Source organism: Idiotropiscis lumnitzeri, chromosome 7, assembly GCF_059441095.1.
Source record: "Idiotropiscis lumnitzeri isolate Australia: NSW breed Sydney's pygmy pipehorse chromosome 7, RoL_Ilum_1.0, whole genome shotgun sequence".
Lineage (NCBI taxonomy): Eukaryota > Metazoa > Chordata > Actinopteri > Syngnathiformes > Syngnathidae > Idiotropiscis > Idiotropiscis lumnitzeri.
The window spans coordinates 13,339,041-13,353,689 of record NC_142397.1 but is presented as its reverse complement, the minus strand read 5'-3'; the positions used below and the strand labels follow the sequence as shown (position 1 = coordinate 13,353,689).

At 39.6% G+C, this 14,649-nt stretch overlaps 1 protein-coding gene across 8 annotated transcripts in view; it reads right to left on the bottom strand.

Moving 5' to 3' along the window:
• Positions 1-1,847: 1,847 nt before the first annotated feature.
• LOC148333637 (leucine-rich repeat and fibronectin type III domain-containing protein 1-like protein) overlaps positions 1,848-14,649 on the bottom strand; it is a 143,312-nt gene continuing 130,510 nt past the window's right edge. For 4 of the 8 annotated variants that reach the window (XM_088300569.1, XM_088300572.1, XM_088300573.1 and 1 more), the window contains 3 exons: positions 10,758-10,825; positions 7,626-8,555; positions 1,848-2,583 (listed from right to left, as the gene is read on the bottom strand). In XM_088300569.1, coding sequence (XP_088156695.1) covers positions 10,776-10,825 — 50 coding nt within the window. In that variant the 3' untranslated portion in view covers positions 1,848-2,583; positions 7,626-8,555; positions 10,758-10,775. Of the gene's footprint in view, positions 2,584-7,625; positions 8,556-10,751; positions 10,826-14,649 lie in introns of all 8 variants that reach the window. The other 4 variants (XM_088300575.1, XM_088300576.1, XM_088300570.1 and 1 more) reach the window with 3 other exon arrangements.

The window sequence follows — 14,649 nt, the reverse complement described above, 5'->3', positions numbered from 1 at the left end:
TCGCCTCTCTTTTCCCACCAGTATCATTATACACAATAAAGCATCGACCGTGGAGCACAGGTGTCAAACTCAAGGTCTGGTGTTTGCATTCCTCCATCTCCCAACTAATTTACCACATGTTCCTTCCTATCTGCTGAATATTCAATATCTAACCGCCTTCACCTCATTTTGTCAAATTATGCACATTAACTGCTGTCTATTTGTACTGTCAACATTGGTTTAGAAATGATACTTGAAGACTGGAGGCAGCGCCAAGAGCAAAAAGAAATTATCCTTACTGGTAGTTTAAATGTGGGCGCAAAAAAAAGTAGGAAACTCAAAAATAATGGCAATTAAAGGAGGCACATGTGGCAGGGAGCTGATCTATTGTTGGCAGGCAGCCACAAACTTAGGAGAAGTGAGGAAAGGAGCAGAATGGAGCTGTGCATTGTCGCACTGACTGCATATTACAGTTGTGAAAAAAATTAAGATGGGTGGGGGGGGTGAGAAATGAGGCAGAAACACAAGAGAAGCTGAGGGGAATTGATGAGAGGAGGAGAAGATAATAAGAGCAGAGTGGCGGGGGCTATCATAGACAGATTTAGGCAATGTTCACAGTCGTCATTAGCACCTGTGAGGAAGATAATGAGGAACACACATGACTCGGCATCATGTTCAATAAAGATGAAATACGTATACGTTTTGACAATTTTTAACAAAGAAAAGATGAAATGCGATTAATATTTTATTAACAAGCTTTGCATTGTGAGTTATTATGCTATTCCCACCTCTACTTTCTGGTATTGGACTGCATTGTATCGTGCAAGTCGACTTAATGATGTACCTGATAAGTATAAAGTATCTGCACATTATGTGTGCATGTTTTTTCGTTCTTGTTTAAGTACTGTATTTTCATAGTCTTAAATTTTCATCTATGAGGACGGGGGGCCTAATAATGCACCGTGGCACTTGTGTGTGGAGCAAGTTCCAAAATCTGTAAACATTATTGTGTGACTTTGATGAGCATTCAGGTTGACTGACTAGGAGCACTTCCTACTGACACACTGCCTATATAGATGAAAGGCGGACGTGAGTGAGGACAGTATGCAGACATTAAAGGAGGAAGGGGGGCTGGGGGGGGGGCATGAAAAAGGATGCTAAAGGCACACCCCTAGTAGGCACTGTATAATGCAGCAAATGAACTGGGAGCTTACCACCATTCCTGGAGGTGTGACGAAGGAAGTTCATTCCTAAGGAGCCGCATGGCAACGAGACGAGGACGAGGGGGAACCAGTCGTGCTAAATAATAAAGTACAACCGTAACCAGTACTACCTTACCTGCCTTTAAAAATAGGGTGTATCTTTTTTTCTTTTTTTTTTTTACATAAAGGTTGCTAACTTGTATTCATACTAACTGTTCCAAACATGGTGTCACAACGTACAACTGTTTAGCACGTCTACCTTACAGTTAATAGGTTCCGGATTCCATTCCAGTTTCAGCCTTCCTGTGTGGAGTTTGCATGTTTTGCCCATGCCTTCGTGGGTTTTTTCCGGGTACTCCGGTTTCATCCCACTTTCCAAAAACATGCATAGTAAGTTAACCGAACACTCCAAATTATCCCGAGGTGTGATTGTGAGTGCGAATGGCTGTTTGTCTAGTGTGCCCTGCGATTGGCTGGCTGCATGCAGTATGCCAGCGACCCTCGTGAGGAGGAGCAGCTCGGATAATGGATGGATGGATGATCCAAACATTTTCCAGCACAATAAATTCTCCTACCCCCAAATTTTTATTTGCAACAGGGAAAAATATGCCAGCAGTAAATTCACAATGAATAAAACTTAAAAAAACAAAACAAGTACCTACCAAATTGGAAAGTCCACACATTTTTTTTATTAAAATATTCACACACCATAAAAATTACATGTACAAAACTATAAGATTTGAAATTGCTTTATATACACATAGAAAATATAAAGACCAAAGGAGAAAAAAAGGGCACACATAAGGGAGGCGTGTTGGTAAGAGTGTTTGTGGTCTTTTGGAGTGAGTCTCTTTCACAAGAGCTTTAAAAGAATCAAAGTTCTTCTTCTGGAGCAAGTCTTCTTCCAAAATGATCTGTCATGATGTTGATGATGAAGCTTATGACCATGATTTCAACGTCGACAGACTTAGGTGGTACATATCAGAGACAATACTTATTGATCATAAATTCCACCTGCGTGGGATGAAAGAGATGCTAGTGAGTGTCATGCGCCAAGATACCCAAATGGAAAACTCTCCCAGAGAAATCAAATGAAACTCAAGACTTCAAGTAATTCATGCTGGGCACACACTCCAATCTATAGTAACAATAATGGTGTGATTAAGATGTAAATGTAGCCGAGACCACCGCAAAGAATGCTGTAAACAATTTGCAATCGTAAACGCTCATACCACATTTGTTCTGCACTTGAAAATATTCACCAGCAGTGAACGACAGTGGGGCGAAGGGTTAAAAAGAACAATGATAGATGTCTGAAAATGATGCAATGCTGTTTTTTTTTCCTTTTTTTTTTTTTTTTTGAAGAACTGTGCTTTTATCTTCAGACGTGACAGATCTGGGCCTGCAAAGAGAAAATGAAGATATAAATAAATCAATATTGTGCTGTCATTAAATCCAGAGTACATTTTTTTCTCCCCACAATAATAGTTATGAATAATAATGATAATGATAACTTCACATGTGTGTGTCTGTTGTGCTTCTATAATGAGACAGCATGGACATAAAGGTAATGAACAAAAAATTAAATAATATTCATAAAGGGATTACTACAACCTAAATAGAGAAAATATGAAAAAGAACAACATTCCATTTACGCCAGATATCTGCAAATGTCCACAACATAAATAATTAGTAACCGTGTATTTTGCATTTAAAAAAAATTCTGGCAGTAAATCAACCTCTCCAATTAATGCTCAGATGTCACTGAATTAATATTTGCACAAGAACATACACGATTGGAATAACATAAAAATGTTCCTTTTGTCAAACTTATCTATTTTTACTTTTTGCTTCCGGACACTGGCTCAATTTTGCCCTCTCTGGAGCCTAGTGAACCTTCTCTAATTAACATTCTCACCGTAGCCGCAAAAAGTCTGCTTTGCATTGCTGCCATAACTTTGCAGAGTTGCTTCACTGCTCACAATCTCTTTAATCATATCACAAAGTTTGGATTCGCATTTCCCATTGCCTTGAATCATTTTCCAAGAGCTCAGTCCATCTCCACTCATCTCGTCTCACCAGACAATATGTGTTTTTTTCCCCAGTAATACTGCCAGAATCTGTCTGGCTCTTTCATTACTTATCAACATTTTCAGTTGGTATATTGTCTTCTTTTATGTGTCCAATTTCTTTCTCACCCAAGGTCTAATCCAGGGCTGTCTTTGTAATCTCTCTCCCTCACAGTTGACATCTTCATGTCTTTCTAGTCTGCAGCCTTAGTGACCTTTCCTGTTTTAGCACTAAGGGAATGTTATCAAGATGTTTTAATTTCCCAGCTATTTGACATCGTCACACTTGACACCAGTCCCATTTTTTAAAGGTCTAACTGATTCGATGATACAGCCTCTCCCAAAAATTAGACACTAGCGAGAACAGGTAAAACTCATTTCCTTATGGCCCAATTCAGCCTGGCAAATTTTACGTAACACTAACACTCACCATTATTTGCATAACGCTCTAAATCTGCCACACCAATAGGCCACTAGAGAGCATGTGAGCACTCTTAAGACTCCATTTGCAAATAATGTACACTGCATATTTCCTCGTCATAGCATCCTGCTCAAAACATGAGACCGTCTTCTGCTATCTATTGTTTGTCTTGTGTGCTAAATTCACGCTAATTTATATTACGCCATATGGAAAGCAATTTGTTACAGCTCCAGCTGTTGTGAAATGCTATATAAATAAAGTTGTATTGTATTGTATGAGCAAACATACAGCATCTGCATGAATGTCAAGCTTCCAATTACAAATCATGAAGATAGGTATAAACCATACTATTCAATCCGAACAATATTAGTATGACCGCTAAAATTTAATATAAACAACATGCAAACATAGTTTATTCCGAACAGGTGTGTATAAAAATGGACTTTGAGAGATAACGGCTTTAAAATTGTTGCATACAGTAGGATTTGATATAAGATGCAAACGTGTATTCGTTATAACAAATCAAAATGGTCCTGAAAAGTATGCATAAATAGAAAATACAGATTTTTTTATATATAGAATTTCAAATAATTCTATGATGATTCTATTCTACTCGAAGGAAATTTGCATTTCTTTCAATGTTGCTTTAGGGCAGGAGTCTCAAAGTTGCGGCTCGGGGGCCATTTGCATCCCACAGGATGATATTTTGTGGGCCCGTACTTGACATTAAAGTTTAATATTAGTGCAGCCACATGTTTTTTCTTTAACGCATCATTTTTTTTTGTATTCGTGTGCGTGAGTGTGTGTGTGTGTTTGAAACATTTTTAGGCGACTATAGCTCAGGCTCACGACAGCTTTTGGTGAAATGTCATTCTTAAGTGACACCAAGACGAAAGAAAAGATAATCCCCTCACCAGGTCTTTTCATAACCTGCCATGAAGAGGAAGGTTGGCGACGAGAACAGCCAATTTCAAGAAAAACAGGCAATGGATTGTTTTTTTTTTTCTATTCTTTTGGAGCACAGGGCCACCGCGACATGTCTTGACTGCACAGAAAAATTTGCGGCGCTCAAGAAATCAGCTATCATTACTCAACTCGACATGCCGATGAATATGCGAAGTACCAGGGAGGTGAGAGAGATGACCGGGTCACCAATCTTATTAATCAAAATTGAGACGTTTGGATTAGTTGTACTTTTTTTAAATACTTGAATCCCCCTTTTTTTTTTCTTCTTTTTTTTTTTTTTTTGTGAAATTTTTTCTGCGGACCAGACACATCCAGAGTCTATTTCAAGCAGCAACCATATAAATTGAGTTTGAGACCCCTGCCTGAGGGTTTTCATGAATTCACAGATTTGCGGATGTTATTTTTCTTCTTTTTCTCCTGGGTTGGGAAAATACTTTCCGGTAAAATATTTACATCTACAGTGTATATACAATATATAAACTAGACTGTACATAATGTAAAATCATGTACAGTATGTATTATGTCATTATTTTTATTGAACAGGCTGTATATCACATCCCAAAAAAAAACCACGGCACATTAGTCGTCACCTCACCGGAGCAACTATGCTCATTCTTTCATCCATTTTCTGCAGCCTTATCATTTGCCACCCTTTGCTTCTTATTTCCTGTCCTCCCCCTTTCTTATAATCCTCCCATTTCTTTCCCTCTTTCCCCGATTTCATTTAAATAAAACTGCTTATCATGTTCAGCTTTCCACCCATATTCTACTTCTCAGCAACATAGCTCAATCCATAAAGCCATACTTCATGATAAGTTATCACTGGAACAAATGTACAGTACATGTATAATAAATTGATGTAGTACCAGAGGGCCATATCGATCTACCATGAGCGAGTTTGTGTGCATACTTTGTAGATGAGCCTCACTCAACTTCTCATTCTTGCTTTCCTAAAGTCCCTCTTGTGCAATATTAAACAGAAGAAATCTTCTACAATTGTGGTTCACCCAAGGCTGAGTGGATTTGGCTTTTGTTGTTTGCATTGTATATTTGTTAGCAATATTACATCAGTGGTAAATGCACTGTAAACGTTATTTCCATTCCCCCTGCTTTTTCCTTTCCTACCGTACCTCCGGCATCATTTGTTTCATCATGTTCAAATGTGACATCAACTCGGGTTACATAGCTGCTGGTAAGCACGCATGCACGGTTAACGGTGTGGAACCACAAAGCCCAATGTCATTTGCACATTTGTACAAGCCAGAGCCCATGCAAGAGACTAAGGCGCCTGTTGGTGTTAAAACTGAGTAATGTATGCACGGCCACATCCATCCTCATCTGAGCCTTCTCAGCCACGGAATGTGTCGTTTTGTACAGTATTGACAATCACACTACATTGCGTTAATGACACGCGTCTCCATTGTCGATGATGACAATGTTGACAATGAAGGGGTGCTTTTGCATGTTGTAGCACCGCTTTCTCAGAATAAGACTACAGTGCATGTGTGTCAAGGCGTGAATGCAGACCAAAGTGGGATCAGTGGGAGGCTATTGACAGTGTTTTGAAATAAAAGTAAATCTTAAAAAAAATAACATTCCTTCATTATTTGTCCATTACTTTGATCGTCAACGTAATCCTGACTGGTTGGACAATCTTGGCAATTCAATTCAATTCGAAATAAAACCCGTCTAAGTGGTTAGTGGGAGTGGTGCTGTCATCTACCACAGTTGACATTCACCCGCATTTGGTGTCAAGCCCTGATTGGGACTCAGACTAACTCTGAATAGTGGATGGCTTTTTTATGACAACTAAAAAGTATGGAATCATGAATGGGGTGACGCAAGAACCGTGTCAGGTCAGTGACATTAGGCATTAATGGTCATTGTTGGTTGACATGCCCACACACACACATATTATTTAAATCAGCTGGGGGCCAATTGCAGCCTGTGTTCAAAGTTTGGCTGGAGTGCAGTCTGTGGCATAAAGTTAATGTGTGGCCCGTCAGCATTCTTGACCAAAGCAGAAAATACACAGAAAAAAAAAAAAATTCCACCAGAAGATGGCAGGTAAACCATGGTCGCGCTCTGAAGCGCATTTGTGAAAACTAATATGACATGGTGACTGGGAACAAACACTGAAAAATTCAAGTAACTGGAGGCTGAATGAATGGACCCCAGACATTTTCACCATACAAATCTGGCCCACTTTGCAAAAAGCTTGGGCAACTCTGATTTAAATCAAGACAATAAAACAGATCAAGACACAAAATGATGGCCGACATATACATTGTAATCTTAAAAAAAAAAACACCTTAATTGTAAAGTAATACAAAGAAAAAAATCTTAAGTGTGTAATGATCATAAAGTCTATGCGAGGTCTTTACATAAGAGCATTTTCTCGTACTGTGGAGCCATATCCACTGTATCATCTGTTTTACTGTAAGTGTGCCACAGTTTGTTTACGTGACCAAAAATATGCAGCAGGTACTTTTTGGACTAACACAATTATCAATAGTCTAGCTGCGCTTCCAGCCCCAAACCCTCAGCTACTGTATGTGCAAGACAGAAATATATTTAAGAATGAGACATCTGATGGACAAGAAGCATGGAGACACAAAAGAGAGTGTGAAATCCACGTGAGTCAGACACCAAAAGAGCCAAACACGCGGGTGTGAGGAATTTCTTGTTGCATGTTGAGATATTGTCAGGGAAGTGTAGTAACACAACACTTCGTTTAGAAAGAATGACTCTCTAATTGTGGAGCTGACAGCAATTAGATGGCATTTAAGCAGCACCCATCCAATCATTGTAACAGGACACAAAGGCAAGTGTTGGCGTGTCTTGGAGCGTGAGCCACAGTTGGCGGGCAGACAGGGTGACTGTCGTTGGGTCACCGCATATAACACTAATTATGATGTCTGAGTCTTTGGGTGACACAACTTCTTAGTTGTCTGCTTGGGTTAATGGGCTAATTTGAATATGACTCACCTGGATTAAAGGGGACCCAGAAACGTGCAACGTACGGTTTGAGGTTTTACAGGTCCTTGCAGGTCCAATCCAGTGGAAGTCAGCAGGGCCAGATGAAAATATTTTAGACTGGCACAAATGATGGTCTGCTTGGGGTAGTCCAGTTTAGTTTGTGCCAGATTTGTCACAGAATAATTTGCATACACATCCAGGACACAGGCAAGGCTCCTATTTCTCTGCGAGTCAAATCTTCAATCTTTAGGTATGAATTGTCTGGAATGAGCCACTGGATACAAAGGTTCTGTCAAAGTTGGAATCCATCTCACAGCAGCACGCCTGCTTTTTGCAAAGTTGCATTTTACCAAGTGATTAAATAGAAGGAATAAATGTTGACTGTACCTGTCGGTGTTTCGAATGGTAGTTGTTGTATTCTGGGTTATTATCGTATGAGCAGTTTATACATCCAAAACACCAGTGCTCAGCATTAGATCCAAGTTGACGGAGATTCTAAAGTCTACTTTCATCATCCACTTAGTGCTCGTCCATTTGAAGAGGAGATCATTTATAGTAAGCATATATGCATTTTATGACTCTGTTTTTTTTTTCAATTATCCAGTGTAATCCGCAGCAACCGACTTTGACTGTCTCTTGCATTCTTGCTTAAATGGGAATTCAGCTTTTACGAGTGCAAATTGCAAAATGTGTTCCATTAGATGGGATCATGAAGCTCCTGCTAACAGGAAGTGGTCAATCACCAATTGCAAGCACGTATATGGGCATCCAATCCAGAAATGAGAACCGTGACAATTAGAAAATGGTCAACCAGATGGGAACACAACGAAGGCAACAGGAAACAAGATAAACAGGACAGGGGTGGTTTCTTCTTCTTGTTCCCCACGGTGGTAATGTCTGCTCATGAATTCAACAACTCGGAGCAAAAACTTCAGGGTTCTAGAAAAAAAGAGAAGAAAAGAAATGAGCATGAGTTTTGAATTTAGGAATTCAATTTTTTGAGGGAATAACATAAGAGGAGGACTCAACGGAAACATTTACTTTAGATGCTCAAAGTATCTTGAAAAGGATAAAAGGGAATGGGAAGTCAAGGATTTGGAGTACAGACACTGCAAAGGTGGACATAGCTAAATGTGCCACGTTGGTCCGTATTCTCCACTTTTTTAGGTGACTGAACTTTTTTACATTTACAAGGATTTCACGGTTCAGATTTCTGCCACACCCACCAAATGGGACTAAATGCAGAAACACTTAACGGGCGTCATTCAGTGACAGTTGACGCGATAGCTTAAAAACATGGCAACACAAGACTAGCGAATATCATTTCAATGAAAAAGTTCAAGCACACTTTAAATTTGAAAGTGTCTTAAAATAGCTGATTCACCATGTTGTTAGCCAGTTTGACCACTTCAATTGTTGGCTTTGACCATTTGTTTGTGCAGCATATTGTGGCAATCTGTCAAGTTCTCTGAATCTTTTGTTGTGCATCAATTTATTTTGGAAACCGCTGCAATTAATTCGATATGTATCCACGACTGTGACCACCTTTTTGAAGGTCAAATTGGTATTTGTCTCATTATTTTATTTCTGTGTTATGACAGTTTTATTAGTAGTATTATCTGCATAGCTACATTATCATTATTATTATTATTATTGTTTTGTTTTTGTTTTAATTTGTCAACGTGGAGACAGGAAGAAGTGGGAACATCCTTCAGATGGATGAAGCTCTCCTTTTCGCTGGCAGGTTATTGCATCATATGTTATTTATAATGTGTGTAGTTGTCAGGAGAGCATTCGTAACTACATTTGTCGGAATAATATTTTGTGCAACATGTTTATGTAGTGGTGGCGCTTTAAGTGTCAGTTAAAGAATGAAGCAGCATCTGTGCAATGACCCCCCTCCAACCCCGCAGCCTCGCAACTGTATTCATCTATCACAACCTCAGTACTTCACTTCACTGACTTGCAAGTCATCATCCTCCAACAAGCCCCTCCATCTGACCGCCTTCATCCTTACCTCCACTACTTGTGCAAGCGGGTGAAAAAAAAAGATTGTACACATATAAAATAGAGCGGTGCTTGTGGCAATGAGATGGATGGAAAGGACAAATGTGTTAGAAATGTAATGCAGGCGGCAAGAAGTAATGGGATTAGACATTAAGGAAGAATGTGCCGCAAGGGAAAATTTACAACAGGTAGAAGGTTGGGAACCGAAAACAAGAGCAATTAAATAATAATTAAAAAAAAAAAAAATTGCAAAAAACGATAGGAAGATTTTTCGGGACGAGAAGGAGATAAAGTGGGAAACAACAGGCTAAAGAAAAGGCTGCAGGCGAAGGGAGCATGACAGGAACAATTCATCTGGAAAATATGACCCTCTAGTTTTATCTTTTTTTTTTTTTTTTGCTCATTTGGATTTTCGTAGGCTTTGAGGCATCTGACACATTGCTTAAGCTTACTAAAACTAAAATGATATAATTTTTACTCGCGGTCTTTTGCTACCATTATGTGAAATAATTGCTTGAAATTCTTATTAGGAGACTAGATCACAAGATTTTATTGTGGTATATATATATATATATACAATCTCAACGAACCATGTAATTTAGTAGAGAGGAAACAAACATATTAGTTCCAGTCTTAACAAGCAAAACAATTCAGCTCAGTCAGTCTTCATATGATTTTTTTTTCTTTTTCAGAATCAGAATCAGAATGCCCTTTATCGTCATTGTACTCAGTGTACAACGAGATTGAAGAGCTCCCCTCTTCAGAGCAAAATAACAAATAATTTAATTAAATATATCAATTAAATTGTGGCACCGTTCTGCAGCAAGTACAGAACTCTGCTGAATGGTGGACCGAAATATCATTCGCATTCCAAGAGCTACGTCCAATTTTACATTTGAAATATTCCACCTCAAGATGGGAAGCAACGACATCGGGGTTTACTCTGAAATGCAAATTTGCCCATGTGATACCTCAAAACCTGATCATATCATTTCAAAATTAGATGTGTGAAATGTGGAAAACAAACAAATAAAAGTGCAAGATACAAACTTTTGGGTCAGAGATAGACAATATTCTACAACCATTCGATGAGACTCGATGGGTGCTAAAAATCATGTCAATCATTACTCTCACTGTGAGGCCAGGAGACTGTCAGATCTTAAAATTTCTCCATTCGACACTACGAGGCCGTCCTTCATCTGCTGTTGGAGGCATCGGAGACATGGAGAAAGAGAGAAGGAATCAGCAGCAGAGACAACAAACTAGAAAACAGTGAAAACTCCAAACCGAGGGAAATCACAAATGAATGGCAGAGGGAGAATGAGAAACACAGCAGGAGGTGCAAGGAGGGCGATGCATTCACAGACACAGATGGCAGTAAAGAATGAAGGCAGGCATGAGAGTTGACAGAAAAGGGAGTGATGGTATTTTAAGGCACGGAGGAAAAACAGGTTACAAGGTCATGGGTGGGCCATGGGGATAACACATTGTTTTTTTCACAAATACTCAAACACATCCATGTGTGGAAATTAACTATTTTCCTATTTTGGCTAACCTTGTGGAAGGCTACAATGTTGCCCTTGCTTGAGGCGATTAAACTTTGCACATTACATCTCTCAAATACATTCACAGACCTGCAGGGTTTTGATGGCTGACCCTGAGTTTTTTTTGTGCACACACAGATTTCCACTCCACTTGTGAGAACATTACATTGACTTCCCAGGGGGAACTTTTAACCCCTTAAACATGAGGGATTACACAGAGCAAGCTGTTTGTTGGCCCCAGTTGGAGATTTGATGAATGCATTGCTGTCCTTCGACTAAACAAATTTAACACATACCATCAACAGATGGTTGACTGGTCTGAAATGCCAACAATTAACTCAATTAATTGTGTGTCGCTGATCCACATTATATCTTCTACCATTTTGAATATTCTGGCATATATTAATGCGAGCCACATGGTTGGTCACTCAAACAGTGAAAATAAATTCTTGTAAGCACATTATCTAAATCGTCACCAACACATAGTGGATTCTTCCTTCTACAAAATTTTATTATCGGTACTAACTGTATCGGTCCTACCATTGAATCATTCACTATGTCCGAATTATGACAAAAGGAACCACTGTGTTTATAGTGTATACAGGGTATATATATTTTTTTATAATCATTTTGGTGACAAAATGCAAGACATGATGATCTGCTTCAAATATTTGGACACAATCACAAATAATTTCACCAATCAATTGGTTGAAGCGCATAAAGTGAAAATATTTAAGATTAAATTGGTGTTGATTCAGTAAAAGTGCTACTCAAAGTCATAGATGAGAATTATCACAAGGACGAAACAAAACACAATCAACTATAATGCTTCATTCTGACCAAATACAGAGTGAGCGTTCCGTCTTGCTTTACTCGCTGGCGTTTGATTGCTGGATGCAGCCGCTTCGTACGCGCCATACGAGCATTTCAGTGGGTCAAGAAAAGAGACTGCCGCCGAGTACTTCCATTTCTCCCGCTTTTTCTCTTGCAGCACCTTTGTTTTTTCTTTGAAGTACATGCCCCACCAAGCCCGCCCTCTTTTTGTGGGACATGGTAACCAGGTGTGCTAAATACTTTGGTTAACAATATAACACTAGTTGCTGAATAACGACTTCCTTCCTCAACATTAAATCCCGCGATGAATAGCTGGCCGTGTTGTAGCACCCGAGGTGACAACAGACTGCAATGATTATTTCACCGCCATTGTTCTCAAATCTCCACTCGAAATCTTCCTATACAGGACTCTGTTTGTGAGGTTCCGTGCGAAGAAAGTGTTTTTACGGTGCATTTCCCTGCGTCCCATCACGCCATCGTCCGCATCGCCTCGCATCGCAACCGCGCCAACTACATTAAATTTAATTGAATCACACCGCTAGAAACGCCCACAACGAATTTGGTTCTGACCGTAATTACACTTGTGCGCACATTCCCGAAACACCAAAACTATAACAATCTAAGGAAACCAAAATAAACTAAAATACCACATTATGCCAGTTATATTTGGTCTCATTTCTGACAAATGAGGACCTCTAATAGTGCTTGTCTTTTTAACTGTCACGTCTGTGTTCTGATCCTGTGGGTCCCTCTGATCAGATCAATGTTTCCCGTCTCTGCAATGCAGCAAGCGGTGAAATATATCACAGGCTGATTTTACACCCCGAGAAACCTAAATGTCTCTCTTCAGACACATTTGAGTGTTACTCCTTCATATGGTTTGCCCTAGAATTGCCAAACAGTGAATGTGGAAGCAAAGCAAAGGAAGGAACGTAAAGGACACCTGTCACTTGAACTAACAAACTAATTTTTGTGCTTGTCTCAAGTGTGCAGACAGCTCGTTGGATGTTATTTTGACTGAAAGTCTTCAATCAAGTTTGGGTTAGGAGAGGGTTACGGCAATTAATAAACTACAGTAGTTACTTTGTGCAAAATAGTGCTCAGCAGCTGTTGGGGTGAAACTCTAGCCTGTTGTAGTTATAATGAACACCCAAATGTATTTACCCTTCAGAGGGCCAATTTGCCTCAGAACTTCACTCAAAACTTGTGCAGACTTCCCTGCACATAGTTTCAAAGGTGAAAAAGATAACAGCAAATTTGAATTTGCCATTTTATTAATCCCCAACCCCTCTCCGCTCACCGCTTCCACCCCCCCCCCCAAAAAAAAAAAGGTTGCAGCAGATTCTCTCATGATATAACCCCAGACAGTATCGCTGAATATAAGTGGTGTCTTGGTCAATGAACTGTTCTAATTATCACACCAACCCAACAGAGTTCATGAAGGTCAAAACTTTGCCTGAACTAGATGACTGAGCCACTGCGTTATCTCCTCTCCCCTCTGTGTTCTATTATCATATACTCAATGACACCTCATTTCAACCCACTCATAGAGGCCAATTGAATGACTTAGTGGACACTGATAACATATTTCAACTTTAGCGGTTTAAGCCTGATGTGTGAAATGGTGTCTCCATTTATCCATTCTAATTTCCTGAGTAGATTGCAGTTGCAGTGGAAGTCTACTGGAGCGAGTTGATTTGAGTGAAAATCTGCTCTTGTGGATTTCTGTAATTATGGCACTACTGAGAATTATAAATAACCTTTCTGTGCATGTTGAGGGTGTGCATCCAGGGAACAAGGCAGTCATCACAAAGTTTTATTGGCCTTAGAACAGCCTTTTCTTCCCATGATTAAGTTGCTTAATAGAACAGTAATATTAGTCCTGCACGGGGGCTGTATCCAGGCCAAAATGTTAACTGAGGCAAGTCGAGAGGTTTTCATTTCTTTTTTCCGTCTGACACCATCATTTATACTCTCTGATCCAAGTCTGCACCGTGCTCAGTGGCAGAAAATTCATGTATAATTTGCAAAGTTTAAATTTACAAAATGCAGTTTTTGATCACTTTACGATTTTTGTATCATGGAAATAAAACAATTAACCGGCATACACCTGTCCGACTTCTGACTGATTTTGCTATATCGGGGCACCCATCCATGTATTGCCAAAAGCATTCGCCTTGGCTTGGCGTTCCTAAGAATCTTTTAGGTCACACATTGATGTTGGATAAGAAGGACTCGCTCTCGATCTCCACCATCCCAAATGTGTTCCATCAGGTTGAGTTCATGACTAGGCAGGCCAGTTAAGTTAATTCACAACAAACTCGCTCATTCTTGTCTCTGTGGACCTTGCTTTGTGCGCTGCTGTAAAGTCATGTTGGAACAGCAAGTGCGCCATCCCCAAACCTGCGAGCATGAAATTGTCAAAAATCTCTCAGTATGCTAAAGCATCCAGAATTCCTTTCACTTGAAGAAGTCAAGCCCCTGAAAAACAACTTCATGCCATAATCCTTCCACCCCGTTTTACCATACTTTACACTTGGCACAATGCAGTTAGATAAATACCATTTTGTGCCAAACCCAGACCCATGTCTCAGATTGCCAGATGGAGAAGAGTGATTAGTCACCCCAGGGAACACGTCTAGCGGCAG